Genomic DNA, 14,550 nt, shown 5'->3' on the forward strand with positions numbered 1-14,550 from the left:
ATCAACCAACGTTCAAGTGTTTGTAAGTTTGCTTTTGTTTTTTAGGTTCAGTCTTTATGTGTGTAAGTGAAAGAGATATATATTATCATGAAACAACTGTAGAAAAACCCTATCCATACCGCTAACCAAGAAATAATGGAATGATGTGAATGAAGTAAATAGCAAACCTACATTTCATATTAATTATCCTTTAAATCTGATTGGTTGATTGGAAAATTATCACAGTGTCAACAAGGAACATCTCTCACTTGACAAAATCATAGTAACATGATTTTGCACGGTGATGTAACATGAACAATTGGACTGGTATTAACTACCATTCACAAAGATTACTCAATTCTGAAAAACTACATTGCTCATTATTGGTTCATGTTAGCTAATGCATTTACTAATGTTAACAAATGCAACCTTATTGTGCTACAAAATGTATTTACGCTTTACAATTTTTTGTATAAAAATATAGCACATTATGCCCATTTTTACAAGATGTAATGTTAGTGTCAGGTGTGTCTAGAATGTGTCTGTGAAGTTTCAGCTTAAAATACCCCAAAGATCATTTGATCAAAATGCCCATATTTGGGTGGGAGCAAAATCACTGTTTTCAAGTTTAAATGCAAATGAGTTACTGCTTCTCATTCCCTTACCAACAGACAGTGAGTGCTTTCAGTTAATTAGATCTGGTTCCTGTGAATCCAGTCTAAGACAATAGTATCTTTAGCTGCATTAGTGCCACAATGTGCTAACAAACACATTTAGCAAACCTTTTGGGGTAAAATTAACCAGTCAGTCAGTGGCCATGGGCGGGGCTTTGTTTTTGTGATGTCACATCAACAAGATAATGCAAACAGCATATCTAATGAGACTGCTTTGGTTTAATGGGGTTTTAAATAGAGGGTGGATTTTTTTCATTGTGGTTTTGGGTTCACACACTGCAAACACAGATTTATGTTCAAACACCTTGTAAAAGTAGACATTGCATAATATGTGACCTTTAATTAATAAACAATAATTAATTAGAAGTAATTGATGTGTTGGACTACACCTGTGATTGCTATGGCACCCGTGTTTGCCTCTGGTTAGTTGCCAAATTGTAATTGCAAAATTGGCATAGTAAACCTTGGGTAAGATCTCACATCTCTGGCTTTTTTTAAAGCTTTGTGGCCAATATTTATTTTGAAACCAACCTTTATCTCTTTAAACAGACAGTTTCTCTAGAAACTTGTAACTATAGTTGCAAGAAGTTACCTATTTTCAAATTTCTGGTTTTCTGCATTTTTTTTTACCAAAGTCACAAGCACAATATTTCTAAGCTAATAAAACAGTCATGATCTTTTAAGTCTTTATTGAGTCTTTATTTTTTGTCTCATTAAACAAAGTAAGTGAAACTTTTGAATGCTCTTGGTGTCACTAAATGCCAACTGAGGTGTTAGCAAACCAAGCAGTCCAATCAATGAAATGAAAATAAAGGTGTGGTTTGGAGCTTAAAGCCTTAACATACCCTGTCCCAAATGGCGCACTTCATGTGGACTTTCGGTCTTGTGGCCTTAAATTGCGCTGTCTCGCATAGTCTACGACAGTGGTTCTCAACTCCAGTCCTCGGGACCCACTGCTCTGCACATTTTGGATGTCTCTCATATCTGACAGACTCAGTTCAGTTCATGGAATCTATCCTAACGAGCTGATGATCTGAATCATGTTAAATAAGGGAGACATGCACAATATGCAGAGCAGTGGGTCCCGAGGACTGGAGTTGAGAACCACTGGTCTACGAGTCCGTAGGGTGTCCCATCTGTCATTTTTACACTCCGAAGTGTGCTCATCAGCGCCTCCTTTGCACCCTTGATATGCGGTCTTTGACGAAGCTCACACTGCTACAGGCTTCACCCACTTTACCAACCCAGAAGTCCTTGCGAAAGAGCAGTCAGACGATTTTGGCTCTGTCTCAAATGGTGCGCTTCATGTGGATTTTCGGTCTCTTGGCCCTAAATTGCGCATGCCAGCTTATTCTACTAGTCTGTAGGTTGTCCCATCTGTCATTTTTACGCTCCGAAGTGTGCTCATCAGCACCCCCTTTGCACCCTTTATATGCGGTCTTTGACGAAGCTTGCACTGCTGCAGGCTTCACGCACTTTACCAACCCAGGAGTCTTTGCGAAAGAGCAATTAGACGATTTTGGCCCTGTCCCAAATGGCGCACTTCATGTGGACTTTCGGTCTCATGGCCTTAAATTGTTCGTGCCAGCTTAGTTTACGAGTCCGTAGGGTGTCACATCTGTCATTTTTTTGCTCTGAACTGTGCTCATTAGTGCCCCCTTTGATGCTGTCTTCGGCAAAGCGTGCAGCGCAGCAGGCTTTGCGCACTTTACCAACCCAGAAGTCCCTGCCAAAGAGCAGTCAGACCAATCAGACGATGGAAGAGAGGAGTTCACACTGATGGAAATCTTCTCTTACTATTTCCGGCATGACGCTCGAGTCTGTCCCAAAATACGACCCAAGTCAAGTGTCCCTAAGGTTTGCACTACATAATGTCATCAAAGTGTGGACTCTGAGGAAGTCCACAAGTACAGAGTTTTCCCATTTGGGACAGAGCCACAGATGCTGCGTCTGAAAGCGCCTACTTCCATGCTATATAGTACTACTTCACCTACTACTATTATGGAAGTATGCGGTTTCGGACACAGCGAGTGTCATTGTGCCTTGCAGCCTTGCCAAAAAGTGATCTCAGAATGATATGGAAAGGGTTTCAGAGTAATCTCAAAGACTTTAGAGTCTTCAGTTAGACAATAAAGACGATATGGTACTGCGTCTGCTCTCCATATGCCATAGAAAAATAAAATAAAAATCATGCTAATATACACTCGTATCATAATGTAAAACTACCCAAAACAACCAATCCTAATTTTTATCTCCATAACAAAATCCGAGATGACCAGACATGGACATTTGGATTTTTTACAAATTATTAATATATTGATCTATGTCAGTGTTCTTCAACCCTGGTCTTCAAGGACCCCCTTCCAGAATGTTTAAGATGTCTCCTTAATTAACAGACCTGATTTAACTTATCAGCTTGTTAGTTAGACATTCTGGAAGGAGGCTGATAAGTTGGTTCAGGTGTTTTAAATAAGGAGACATCTAAAACTTTCTGGAAGGGGGTCCTCCAGGACCAGGGTTGAAGAACACTGATGTATGTGATTCCGTGCGCTTGAAGACTGCAGTGAGTTTATACAATTTTAATGTAAATGTGTAATATGAATAAACAGTGCTCATAAACAGCTGTTTGAATTATATCCTCCATTGCAGGGGTGTGCACTCCTGGTCCTGGAGGGACACTAGATGTTTCTCAATGTCAATGATACTTCCTTGGCAGGACTGGTTTTTCCAAGTCACTTCCTTCAGAGGCTAGGCGAGGCTCCTCTATAGCATTCGGAGAACATGTAAATGGAACAGGCTAGCAAGTGCACGTCATTACATTAGGACTCAGTCCTTGGTTGAAATTCCGAGGATCCTCGGCCTTTGAACAGTCCTTCAAGGGATGTCAATGACGTAGCATCCTTGAATTTCTGGCTTTTGAGGATCCTTCCTTGACATTGAGAGACAGCTAGTGTCCTGCAAAGTTTAGCTCCAACCCTAATCAAAACACCTGAATGCCATTTCCAGGTCATCCAGGAGCCTTTGATTAAAGTTTTTCAGGTGTGTTTGATTAGGGTTGGAGCTAAACTTTGCAGGACAGTGGCCCTCCAGGGCCAGGAATGCCCACCCCTGCTCTATTGAAATGAGTGAAGGCTTGGACCTGGAGACAGTAAATGGGGTGACCATACGTGCCATTCTTCTGGAACGCGTCCTGGACAGGAATTCGGGTTCTTCCTCCGGAAGTCGTATTTGCGACCGCATACGTCCTAGAGGATTATTATTATAATTACAGAAAAGCAACCGTTCCATTTTAAGGTAAGAATAAAACTACGACTGTATGTCTTATGTTTTTAACTAAATGGCGTATGCATTCAACAAATACGACTTCCAGAAGACGCACCGAAATCCTGGCCAGGACGCGTCCAGGGGAATGGCATGTATGGTCACCCTAACAGTACAAGACGTAACAAGCAGATAAAAGTGAGCGGGCAGCCAAGATCTCTCCATAAGTACACCATTGAGAATGCTCAATGAGGTGAAAGAGAACACTAGAGAAACAGCTAGACTTGAAGGATTCACTGAAGCTTGTTAACATCTCCATTAATGGGTCATCCATATATACATTGTATCTGTGGAAGGAAACCATGAAGGAAGCCATCGCTCTCCAAACAAAACATTGCAGCATGCCTAAAGTTTGCCAAAGACGACACTCCACAATACTACTGGGAAATCGTCTTGTGGACAAATGAAAAGTTGTTCGCTAAGATGTGAATTGGAAAACCAGGAAATTGAAAATGTTTAGCTTTTTCTTGCAACTATATAATCTGTAACATACTTGCCTAAATGTAAATAAAACCACTGTGTAGCCTACCACAGCTACTCTCCTCTTACCTGTTGACTGTGGAACCATAGCAGTTACATTACTTGACCAATCACTCCAAAACCCACTTAGACCATCAAGGCCAGTAGGCTTGACTCTCATTTGCAATGTGCAGTTTTCTCCTGCAACCAAGGAAGTGAGCTTATGGGAGGATCCTGACACCTATGAGAAGGGGTGAGCAGGTGTTACATTTCCTTACATGTTGCTCATCTCAAACAGGATCATTTTAATAAAGGTCAAAACTCACCAGTTCTGTGCTATTCTGTTTGATTTTAGGATGGTAACGAATTTCATACTGCGTGTCTCCCCTCAATTGTTCAGGCGATTTCCATTTAACTAACATCTGCCCGACCTCACCAGTTGGATGAAGAGATATATTTGTGGGAGGATACCATAGAACTTTGCAGAAGATACAGCCAGATAGATTTCATTTGAATTTTACACAACACAAGTCCAAAAAACAAAGTGCTCATCATGAAAACGCACTTACCCTGGTCATTCACTGTGACATTGCGAGTATAGACAGTTGCATTGGTGTCTCTATCGATCACTCTTATCTGTGTGTCATCAAACAAATACACATCACTAGGTGGGAAGACGCAAATATTTAGGACCTTCTTTCGCTCCTCTTTAAAAAGCTGTTGTTTCACATCACACATTTCTTCTGGGCTGTTAGAAACAAACGTATTTAGTATTTAGTGAACCGTAGTATTGACACTATTAGCACCTTTATTTTAGAGTGTATATGGCTGTGATGCTTCAGTCTCAGTAAATGTCATTGAAATGGTGCTACATTGCTGGTCATTTAAATGTAAGGATTTTTCAAGACAGTAAATTCCACTTTTCAAAAGTAGATTGTAAGCAAATTAAAGCATGACAAAACAATCTTACCCATCACTGATATACAGAAAGTAAAATGATTTTCCCACAGGCGCTTCCCAAAAGCAAGTAAAGGTTTCTAAATCCCTGGTAAAACATTTTGGGTCCTTATCTGTAGCCAAGAGTGCAATATCTGGAAAGGAAGAAATGCAAACATTGATCTACGATACGCATTAAAGGATATTTAAATACTAAAAGTATTGTAATATTAAAAATAAATAAATAAATAAATAAAATTAAATGGATAGTTCACCCCAAAATTTAAATTCTGTCATTTACTCTCATGTTGTTTTAAACCTGTATGGGTTTCTTTATTCTGTTGAATACAAAAAAGATATTTTGATAAATTACGGTAACCATGCTGTACCCATTGACTTCTATACAGTAGTAGGAAAATGTGTACTATGGGAGTCAGTGGATACTGTCAACTGTGTGCTTCCCATCATTTATCAAAATATCTTCTTTTGTGTTCAACAGAATATAGAAACTCGTGCAGGTTTAGAACAACATAAAGGGGAGTGTAATGACATAATTTTCCGTTTTGGGTGAACTGTCCCTTTAAAAATAAGTATGCGTTTATTCTCGCTTTATTCTGCCAAACAATACGCACAATTGCCTGATTTAACATTTTACTATGTTGTTTACAATTTTATATTTTAAGTTATTGTGCACCTTTGATTGTCTAAATCTCACAAATGTTACAATGTTCATCTAGAATCGATTGAAACTTTCACTAACTTTATTAACACTGTAAAAATTCCTTGTTTGAATTTTTAAAAAAATTAAGTTTAATCAACTTAAATTTACAATTAATTTTAACTATCTTGATTAGTGAAGAGTTGCTATAAACTATATTAATATTTGTATTTTTTATAAATATTTATTAATTTATATATTAAATATTTACAAATATTTTAAATAATTTATAGTAACTCTACCAGTCAAGAAAGTTTAAATTAATTGTAAATTTAACTTAAAAATGTAGGTGCAACAAGGAATTTTTACAGTGTAAGGTACACTCTTAAAAGTTGAATCAACTTAAAAAACTTTTGTTTCACTTATTTCCCCAAATGTTACCAATTGAAGTAATATTTAAAGTTGATCTAACTTTCACTTTTTACAGTGTATGTAGTGTCATTGGGTAAAAATGTATTTTTAATGATAAACTTGTGTGTACACTTAGCTAGTAACATTTTGGGATCACAGGTGCATCATTAGAGTATAACACAACAGGAACATGTAATTCCTTACCTTGCATTGTAAGGTGTAAATACACTTGGCTTATCAGACAAGAAAGTATCCACCAGGCGAGTATTGGCTCCATTATGTACACAGGTGGTCCATACACATTTACTTTTGTAAAAGCGTGTGTTGATATCTGTATGTTAAGTTTTTAGAAGAGGGCGGAGATTTGGTAGGTGGTCATCTGAGGGGCCCAATGCAATAGGAAGTGGTTGCATTGGGGATTGAGACAGGCACCCGGACTAAGTGCCTCCTTCACACACACATGCATAAATTTTCCTATCGTGCTAAGTTACAATGCTAACTTTAATATAACTCTGACACTTTATATTCACTCAAATAGGACCAGCATCATGAACTAACTATGATAAGTATTTGGTTAAAAACTTTATTATTCATTATTCTTTCTTAGTTAATGCTAATTTAAACATATAGGCTACTATTGTTCATTGTTAATTCATGATAGTTGTTAAAATGCATTTAGAAATGAACATCATGTCTTGAATAAAAATATGCTTTGGGATTCAGTTTTTAAACCTTGTTTAACATACACAAGTCATGGGATGCAGAAGAGAGAGAAAACCACAGTGTGGTGCTGAAAAACAAAACAAAACAGACCAGTATTTAAAAACTGAACTGTTAGCAGTGACGATTGCTAAAATAAACCATGCAAGATGTTAAAGGCAAAACTTGTCTCGCAAGGAAATGTTTTCTGTTTTCATTAAAGTGTAAGTGTGTGAGAGTCAGAGGAAACTGACTGACAGGTCCTGGGCCTGTGGCAAAATAGGAGGAAATATCTTTGACAGATCAGCAAGCTGCAGCAGGGAAGAAGCCTGACCTCAACCCCACTACTGAGAGCGAAAGAACCAGTACTTTGTGTTCTCCATTATAGTCCCTACATTCTGGCACTTCTCTGTGATGAGACCCGTCACCACATAGATTTAGCTTTATTTATCAAAGTAAACACATTGTCTAACATTCAGTATGGTTACGGCTAATGCATCTCATACATACGTCATCACATCGCTACTTACAGACATCACATAAAGAACTTCAGAGTTCACTGAGTCGGATAACAGAAGATAAAAAGTATGCACTTAACGGACAGACACAAATTTCAATAAGGAAAATACACTGTTGTATATGAAAAGTTCAAATGTTAATAAAAAAGTTTGTCTGACATGTTTTCTTGTAAATGTCTAATGTCACTTTACTCATTTTATTCCTAATTACGGGGGGTTAACAATATTTCATGCATTCTGACTTATTAACACAGTTAAAGAGTTGTATTCATCATGCTAAACAAAGGCAAAGTGTCAAAAAAGCAGTTCACGAAGTGATGGTTAACTGTTACGTATCATGGACCCCTTATTCCTTTTATGGGCACTTCCTCCGGAAAAGCACGCCCACACGTCAGTCAGAGTGAGAGCGAGAACACTCATCATTAGCATTGTTCCTTCGAGTAGAAGTTTTCGAGTGACAATTTTGTTATATAACAAGAATCAACAATAGCACAGCGAAAGAAGTGTGTTTTTGGAAGTCAGGAGAATAAAACCTTATTCAGCTTTGCAAGTAACCTTGTTTTAAATGAAAACATCACAGTTTTTCAATATTTTACTATGTTCTTACCTTAAATTAGACAAATTAATACATACCTATCTTTTTTCAATGCGTGCACTTAAACTTTGTACAGCGCGTCCTGAATGTGTTAGCATTTAGCCTAGCCCCATTCATCCCTTAGGATTCAAACAGGGATGAATTTTGAAGCCACCAAACACGGCCATGTTTTCCCTATTTAAAGACTGTTACATGAGTAGTTACACGAGTAAGTATGGTGGCTCAAAATAAAACGTGGCAATTTTTTAAGCAGATAAAAAATGAGAACTATATTGTATGGCGGAGGAGCACTTATGGCGCTTTTCCATTGCATAGTACCCCACGGTTTGGTTTAGTTTGGGTCGGGTCAGCTTACTTTTGGGAGCTTTTCCATTGGGTGCAGTACGTAGTACCCGATACTTTTTTTCGTACCATCTCGGTTGGGGTTCCAAGCGACCCGAGCTGATACCAAACGTGACGCGAAAACACTGTAGATCACTGATTGGTCTGAGAGAATCGTCACATAATCGCTATAATGTAAATATTAGCTTTAGCTTACTGCTAGCTTGCGCTGTCTCAAGCAAACATGTTGTTATCTGTGTTCTGCTATAAGTTTCCAAACAAGATTGTCATCCACAGGTTGAGAATCCAGGACACCATAACAGTTTTTTTCCAGACTTGCAGTTTGTGGTGGCACATTCGCGACGAGCACGTCCGCATTATATATGCTTAAATGCAACTTGAATGAGGCTAAGCGGAGCGCCGTCGACTGACGCCACGGGTCGGGTGTTTGAACAGAAACTGTCATGTGAGACAGAGGTAGTTATAAACACGATGTGCAAACATCTATTTGTGGTGGCCAATTTTAATTTTGTGGCAGACTGAGAAATAAATGAATGTATGGGAATGTACAACAACGCTCTCACGCGTATGATGTCACCGCAGTAGGCAGCGTAAATATAACGACACGCCTATAATCCCTCCCACTCCGAAGTGATACTAAACTCGATGGAAAAGCTAACCACGCCAAAGTGAGGTGAGCTGACCCCGACCCAAACTAAACTAAACCGTGGGGTACTATGCAATGGAAAAGCGCCATTAGTTTGCAGCTCTTCGACCACGTGCTCAGTAATATTGACAAAAGTTTGAGAGAGAGGATGAGTTCTCAGAAGTGATGATGTTACTACCACCAAAGTGTTTGGTGGCTTCTAAATTCATCCCTGTTTGGATCCTAAGGAATGAATGGGGCTAGGCTAAATGCTAACACATTCACGAAGCGCTGTACAAAGATTAAGTGCACGCATTGATAAAAGATAGGGATGTATTAATTTGTCTAAGAACATAGTAAAATATTGAAAATTGGTGGTGTTTTCCTTTAAGACAACAGTGGATGCAGTTTTTTTTTTTTTTTTTTTCAGACAGCAAGGTAATTGCGAATGGTAGTAAATCAAATTCTGACAGCTGTGTTGTACTCGTAACTCTTTATCACCTCCCACGGTACGCTTCCAGGAGTTCTGCCCTTTTCAGAAAAAAAACAGAAAGGCTTTTCTGTCTTTTAACAATCTGACAACTTGAAAGACTCTTTGGAGATATGAAAGATGTAATACTACTCCATAGGTACCCAAGATTAACATACGATTGGCAGAAACTTTGTGTGTTCTGTGATCTTTGAAATTTGAATGGCTTTCGCTGCAAAACCCACTAGAATCTCCACTTTAAAAAAAAGTCTTGAGTCACTTTCGACTGTGCTTTCTGTATAAAGGTTAAGACTCAATAAAGGTCAATATCATAATACTGTATATGTACAATACTGTATATAAACCTCCTTAACTGGGTAAAGAAGTTTGCACCATGATGTCCACGCTCCATGTTCATTCAATTCTTATTCCGTGCACTTAGAGGAATTTGCTTAGAAATCGTTGTGGTGTATAATGGATTTCACCAACAAACAACAATATAATATGTTGAGCGTATTTGGTCACTTTAATTATCTCACCTTTGACAAAGGTGGCATTTATTGTCTTTCGCATCTGATCTCTTCATATATCCATTAGTAAGTGCTACATTGAAAAATACTGGCGCCTTTGTCCATGGACTGACCTGCTTTGATGTCAGCCCATATTAACAAGCTTAGAAAAGGATTCTCCCAACAAAAAATAGAGTCCATATAATACACGGTCCAGATCCCCACAGACCCAGCCTGCTACATATGTAGCTCATATTGCAGGTTCCATTTCTCCTTGAGTCCCATTTCCAGTATGTGTCTAGTCCTGAGATATCCAACCAGAATCTAGCAAAAGAGAATCACAGCCATAAGAGTGTCCTTTCACAGTCTGTTCTCTATAGCCATGTGATCTTGGTGGTGTGTCTCTTTGAGGAATGGAACCTGACCACAGGGGAGTGGCAGTAGCGTGAAGCCCTGCTGCGATGAGCCTCCCTTGGGCTGTGAACCCTGCTTGGGTCCGGGGGGGCTGGTAGTCAGGCCTCTTCAGCTGTAGCATCTATTCCAGCATAAGTGAAGTTCTCGAAGAGAGCCATGTTGACGTAGGCCTGCAAACATAAAACAAAGCTTGATTCATTGATTCAATGATTCAGTGTTTGAATGTGACTGGATGATGTTTTGCATTATAAAATCTATTGAATTTATTGCGCCGTCTTAAGACATCAAAGAGACAAAAGTCGCTTTGGATAAAAGGTTCTGCTAAACGAATTATTGTAAATTTTAGATGAGGCCAAATCCCATACAGTATTATGGTTATATTAGGGAAGGAACCTTACCTATATTTAGAGGAATATTATAAACGATGTGAGGTGGGTCATTGCTAACTGGCCCAACATCTCTTTTGACTTAATGAACCAGCCTGAACAGCCTCACAACTGCATAACGATGAGCTAAACTGGCCCATAATCATAAGATAGCTTGTGCATTAGCAGGCACCAACAAATTACCTTGCGAGCCTCCTGCATCCTATTAAGCTGGACAGAAATTTGTGAAAACGGCGGCCGTTCATAAGGTCTGTCTCTCCAGCACTGCCTCATCAGTTCATACCTGAAAATTACAAAGAATTACATTCAAACAGTTATTCGCCTAATAGGGGCTATTTGTCACACATGGACGACTGTATCTCAGTGACTGCTGTATAAGGTTTAGTGTAAAGTCCAATGTGTCTTGGTTCTGTATGTTGGTTGGAAACACCTAGCTCAAAACTTTCTAAAGCTAGAATAATTAAGAAGCTCAGATGCAAAAGCCGCTAAACACCACCTCTGTCAAAAATGAGATAATGATATTAACCAGTGGCGGCTCGTCACTGCTCATCCGGGGGGCGCTAATTCAAAATATGTGTTTGTTTCGTCATGTTAACCATGTGCATCACGTGTTTTGTCAAAATAAGTGCCTGCCAGTGGCGGTTCTAGACAAATTTCACTAGGGGGGCCAAGGAGGGGCCAGTGTTTTACCAGAGGGGCACATAAAAAAATGGCAAGAAGTTATATTTAAAGATTATAGGGTTGGTTACAAGAATTAAGTTTAATACAGGACTAGGCCTTAGTTTAATTAGGAAATATAACTAGTTTTAACAAACATGACTTACTAAATACATTACTTGTGTGCATTTTGAACCAAAACAGAGGGCACTGGTGTGTTTTAAGATATGGCATTGCAAGTTGTTTTCAGTTTGGACAGCTCTTACATTTATTTTAGTCTAGGACTAGTCTAATCCCTTTCCGGGAAACTGCCCCGTAAACTTTATTTTACTTTACAATCATATAAATATTTATTTAATACAAGAGAGAGTGCAGGTGCAAAAGGGGAGCTGGGCTCTTTTCTATATAAAGCCCCCCAACCGAAAAGCATGCGAGCCTACTCAATAAACCTTATGAAATGCAAACTTTTATAATGACTAACGTTTGTTTTAGTTTACATATAAACACACATTGCTAGACAGTTAGGGACCACAATCTAATCAACATTTAAAATAATATTTATTTTAAATTGTAAACATTTTTATATGTAACATTTAATTATATTCCTCCAATTTTTTGCACGTATATGTAAGAGCATAATTACAGCGCTTTTTACAATGTGTAAACTTTAAAAAGTTAGCGAGATGTTGGTTTTGCCGGGGCCCGTTCTTCGTACGTCGCTTAATACATCCGAGATCAAATGAGACATCCGAGAAGTTTAGATCTGGCTAATTATAATCTCGCTTATTTGGTTCTTTGAACACCACTGCTGTTGATGATTATTATGGCAGGATTGAATTATCTGAGATCACTGCGCGTTCGTGCACTGCAAGAAAAGTCAATACATATCGATAGTAGAAACACTGATCAGCCACGCTGTGATTGGCCAGTTGTTACAATGGCCAAGAACACGCCCATTTTTAACCCCTGCAGTCTGAGAGCTATTGATGGAAGGTTGTGAACTTTTTATGTGACTGAATTTAAAAACCCAGTTAAAGCTACTTTAGTACATAAATCACCATAAATAATGTAAAATTTTCTGTAAAAATATAATCTTGATATCTTTACTATGCTTGTCAAAGATTGAAATTAATGATTGTAATTAAAATTTGATGCTTCTAAAGTACTTTAAGTCTCTTTTAAAAACAGTTAAATGCTATTTTGTCTGTTTGTAACAGCAACTTAAAAAGCAGAATAAAAAAACACAGGTGGTGGCCCTCCATCTTCATGTGATGTGCTGGCAGGAGTGATGTCTCTAAACTGGCTGCTTGTACAGATCATCTCTGGAGCAGTTGCTCTTTCTTAAACCGACAGCCAATGCAACAATTTAATTCCTGATAAATACAATTTTAATTGTAGTGTATTATAAGATAGTGTTTTCCTCTCTTTTGTGCAGTTGTAGATAATACACCAACACTTTTAGCAGTTTCCAATAATGTGGTTAATAAAGTATGATGTGCAGTATAAGGGAATGGTAATGTTATTCTACATCAAAAGATTATAAAATACGTGTAGAACCGCCACTGGTGCCTGCTGCACACGCGTCAAAAACGTTTATGATAAAAGAGATGCTCACGTTCACAAAATACACGCTAGACACTCCCTTAACAGTAAACTCGGATTACGCACGAGATTATGCAAGTATCTGGCAAACGCGAAGTCTCTTTTATCATAAATCCTTTAGATGCTTCTGCAGCAGGCACTTATTTTGACAAGACACGTGAGGATCTCTCGATGCGCAGAACACATATTTTGAAAAAAGGAACCACACACATGAGGGCCCACATACATGTTGTGATGAACTTCGCATCAAGCGTCCTTGAAAAAAAGAAGTCACCGGCCGCCACTGATATTAACCAAATGCTCTTGGCACGTATTATACGTTCATCAAATACTTCCGCTTCAAATATGCTTAATCCCGGCCTCTGGTCATTCAGAAATACCAGTTTGTTAGAGTCAATTGAGTCTGATAAAAGTGCAATTTACAAAACACGTCAGTGCACTTATGGTTTTGCATCTGAACGTTTCAATTTTCTAACTAGTTAATTTATTTTTCTCAGGTCGGGGCAAAATATTTTTATTGGGGAAAGTGTTTTTTAAAAGTGCAGTTTGTACATTTTAGCAGCATCTAGAGGTGAGGTTGTGAATTGCAACCAACGGCTCAGTCTACCGCTCACCCCTCCCCTTGAAGTGACGATGCAAGCTGCCTCTTAAAACACGAATGAAGTAGAAGAACAATAACAACATAGTGACAAAACTCTCTAGTTTGTCTGTTAAGTGCTACTGTAGAAACATGGTGGTGCAAAATGGCTACTTTCCATACAAGGGGACCTACGCTGTATCTTCATTGGCTTTCTGTCAAATATAGGGTTGATTTTTTTTGAGATATTACTTTGGTTTTTTTAAAGCATTTCACACTCTGTGATCTACATCCATGATCTATAAGGGCCCTACACACCAGCAAGGTCACGTAGATCAGGGAATCAGTCATTAGCCTCTTTCACACAGTAATTCTGGTAAATTACCATGAATTTACCAGAACGAATTTACCAGTAAATACAAAAATGTGCTGTTCACACATGCAGTGACGTCAAGTCTTTTTACCAGTTAAACATTATTCACACATCAGTATCAAAATACAGGTAAACTCGGAGAGAAAGCGGAAGTTACCTATGGCGCGCGGCCGGCGAGCTCCGTGTCGTATTTGTAAACAATGGTGGGTTATGACTAGGGATGCAGCGATTAACCGGTTTCACTATTAACCGCGCTTTAAAACGTCACGGTTAAGTAACCGTAAAGCCTTCGCTACACCGCGTGTTTTTGTTTCACGCACGCACGCACAAACCAGATCCACGAAGC

The 14,550-nt window shown here is 38.6% G+C and overlaps 2 protein-coding genes across 3 annotated transcripts in view; both read right to left on the reverse strand.

The window, feature by feature from the left end:
- mpl (MPL proto-oncogene, thrombopoietin receptor) overlaps positions 1-6,916 on the reverse strand; it is a 17,428-nt gene extending 10,512 nt beyond the window's left edge. Inside the window, exons 1-5 of the mRNA XM_073815301.1 lie at positions 6,643-6,916; positions 5,404-5,524; positions 5,003-5,181; positions 4,760-4,911; positions 4,524-4,674 (exon numbers count right to left, since the gene is read on the reverse strand). Coding sequence (XP_073671402.1) covers positions 4,524-4,674; positions 4,760-4,911; positions 5,003-5,181; positions 5,404-5,524; positions 6,643-6,715 — 676 coding nt within the window. The 5' untranslated portion in view covers positions 6,716-6,916. The remainder of the gene's footprint in view (positions 1-4,523; positions 4,675-4,759; positions 4,912-5,002; positions 5,182-5,403; positions 5,525-6,642) is intronic.
- Positions 6,917-7,539: 623 nt separating this feature from the next.
- Positions 7,540-14,550, reverse strand: part of tie1 (tyrosine kinase with immunoglobulin-like and EGF-like domains 1) — a 32,369-nt gene continuing 25,358 nt past the window's right edge. For both annotated transcript variants that reach the window (XM_065265022.2, XM_065265019.2), the window contains 2 exons: positions 11,179-11,278; positions 7,540-10,779 (listed from right to left, as the gene is read on the reverse strand). In XM_065265022.2, the coding sequence (XP_065121094.2) occupies positions 10,708-10,779; positions 11,179-11,278 (172 nt within the window). In that variant the 3' untranslated portion in view covers positions 7,540-10,707. The remainder of the gene's footprint in view (positions 10,780-11,178; positions 11,279-14,550) is intronic.

The sequence above is a fragment of the Paramisgurnus dabryanus genome, chromosome 7, assembly GCF_030506205.2.
Source record: "Paramisgurnus dabryanus chromosome 7, PD_genome_1.1, whole genome shotgun sequence".
Lineage (NCBI taxonomy): Eukaryota > Metazoa > Chordata > Actinopteri > Cypriniformes > Cobitidae > Paramisgurnus > Paramisgurnus dabryanus.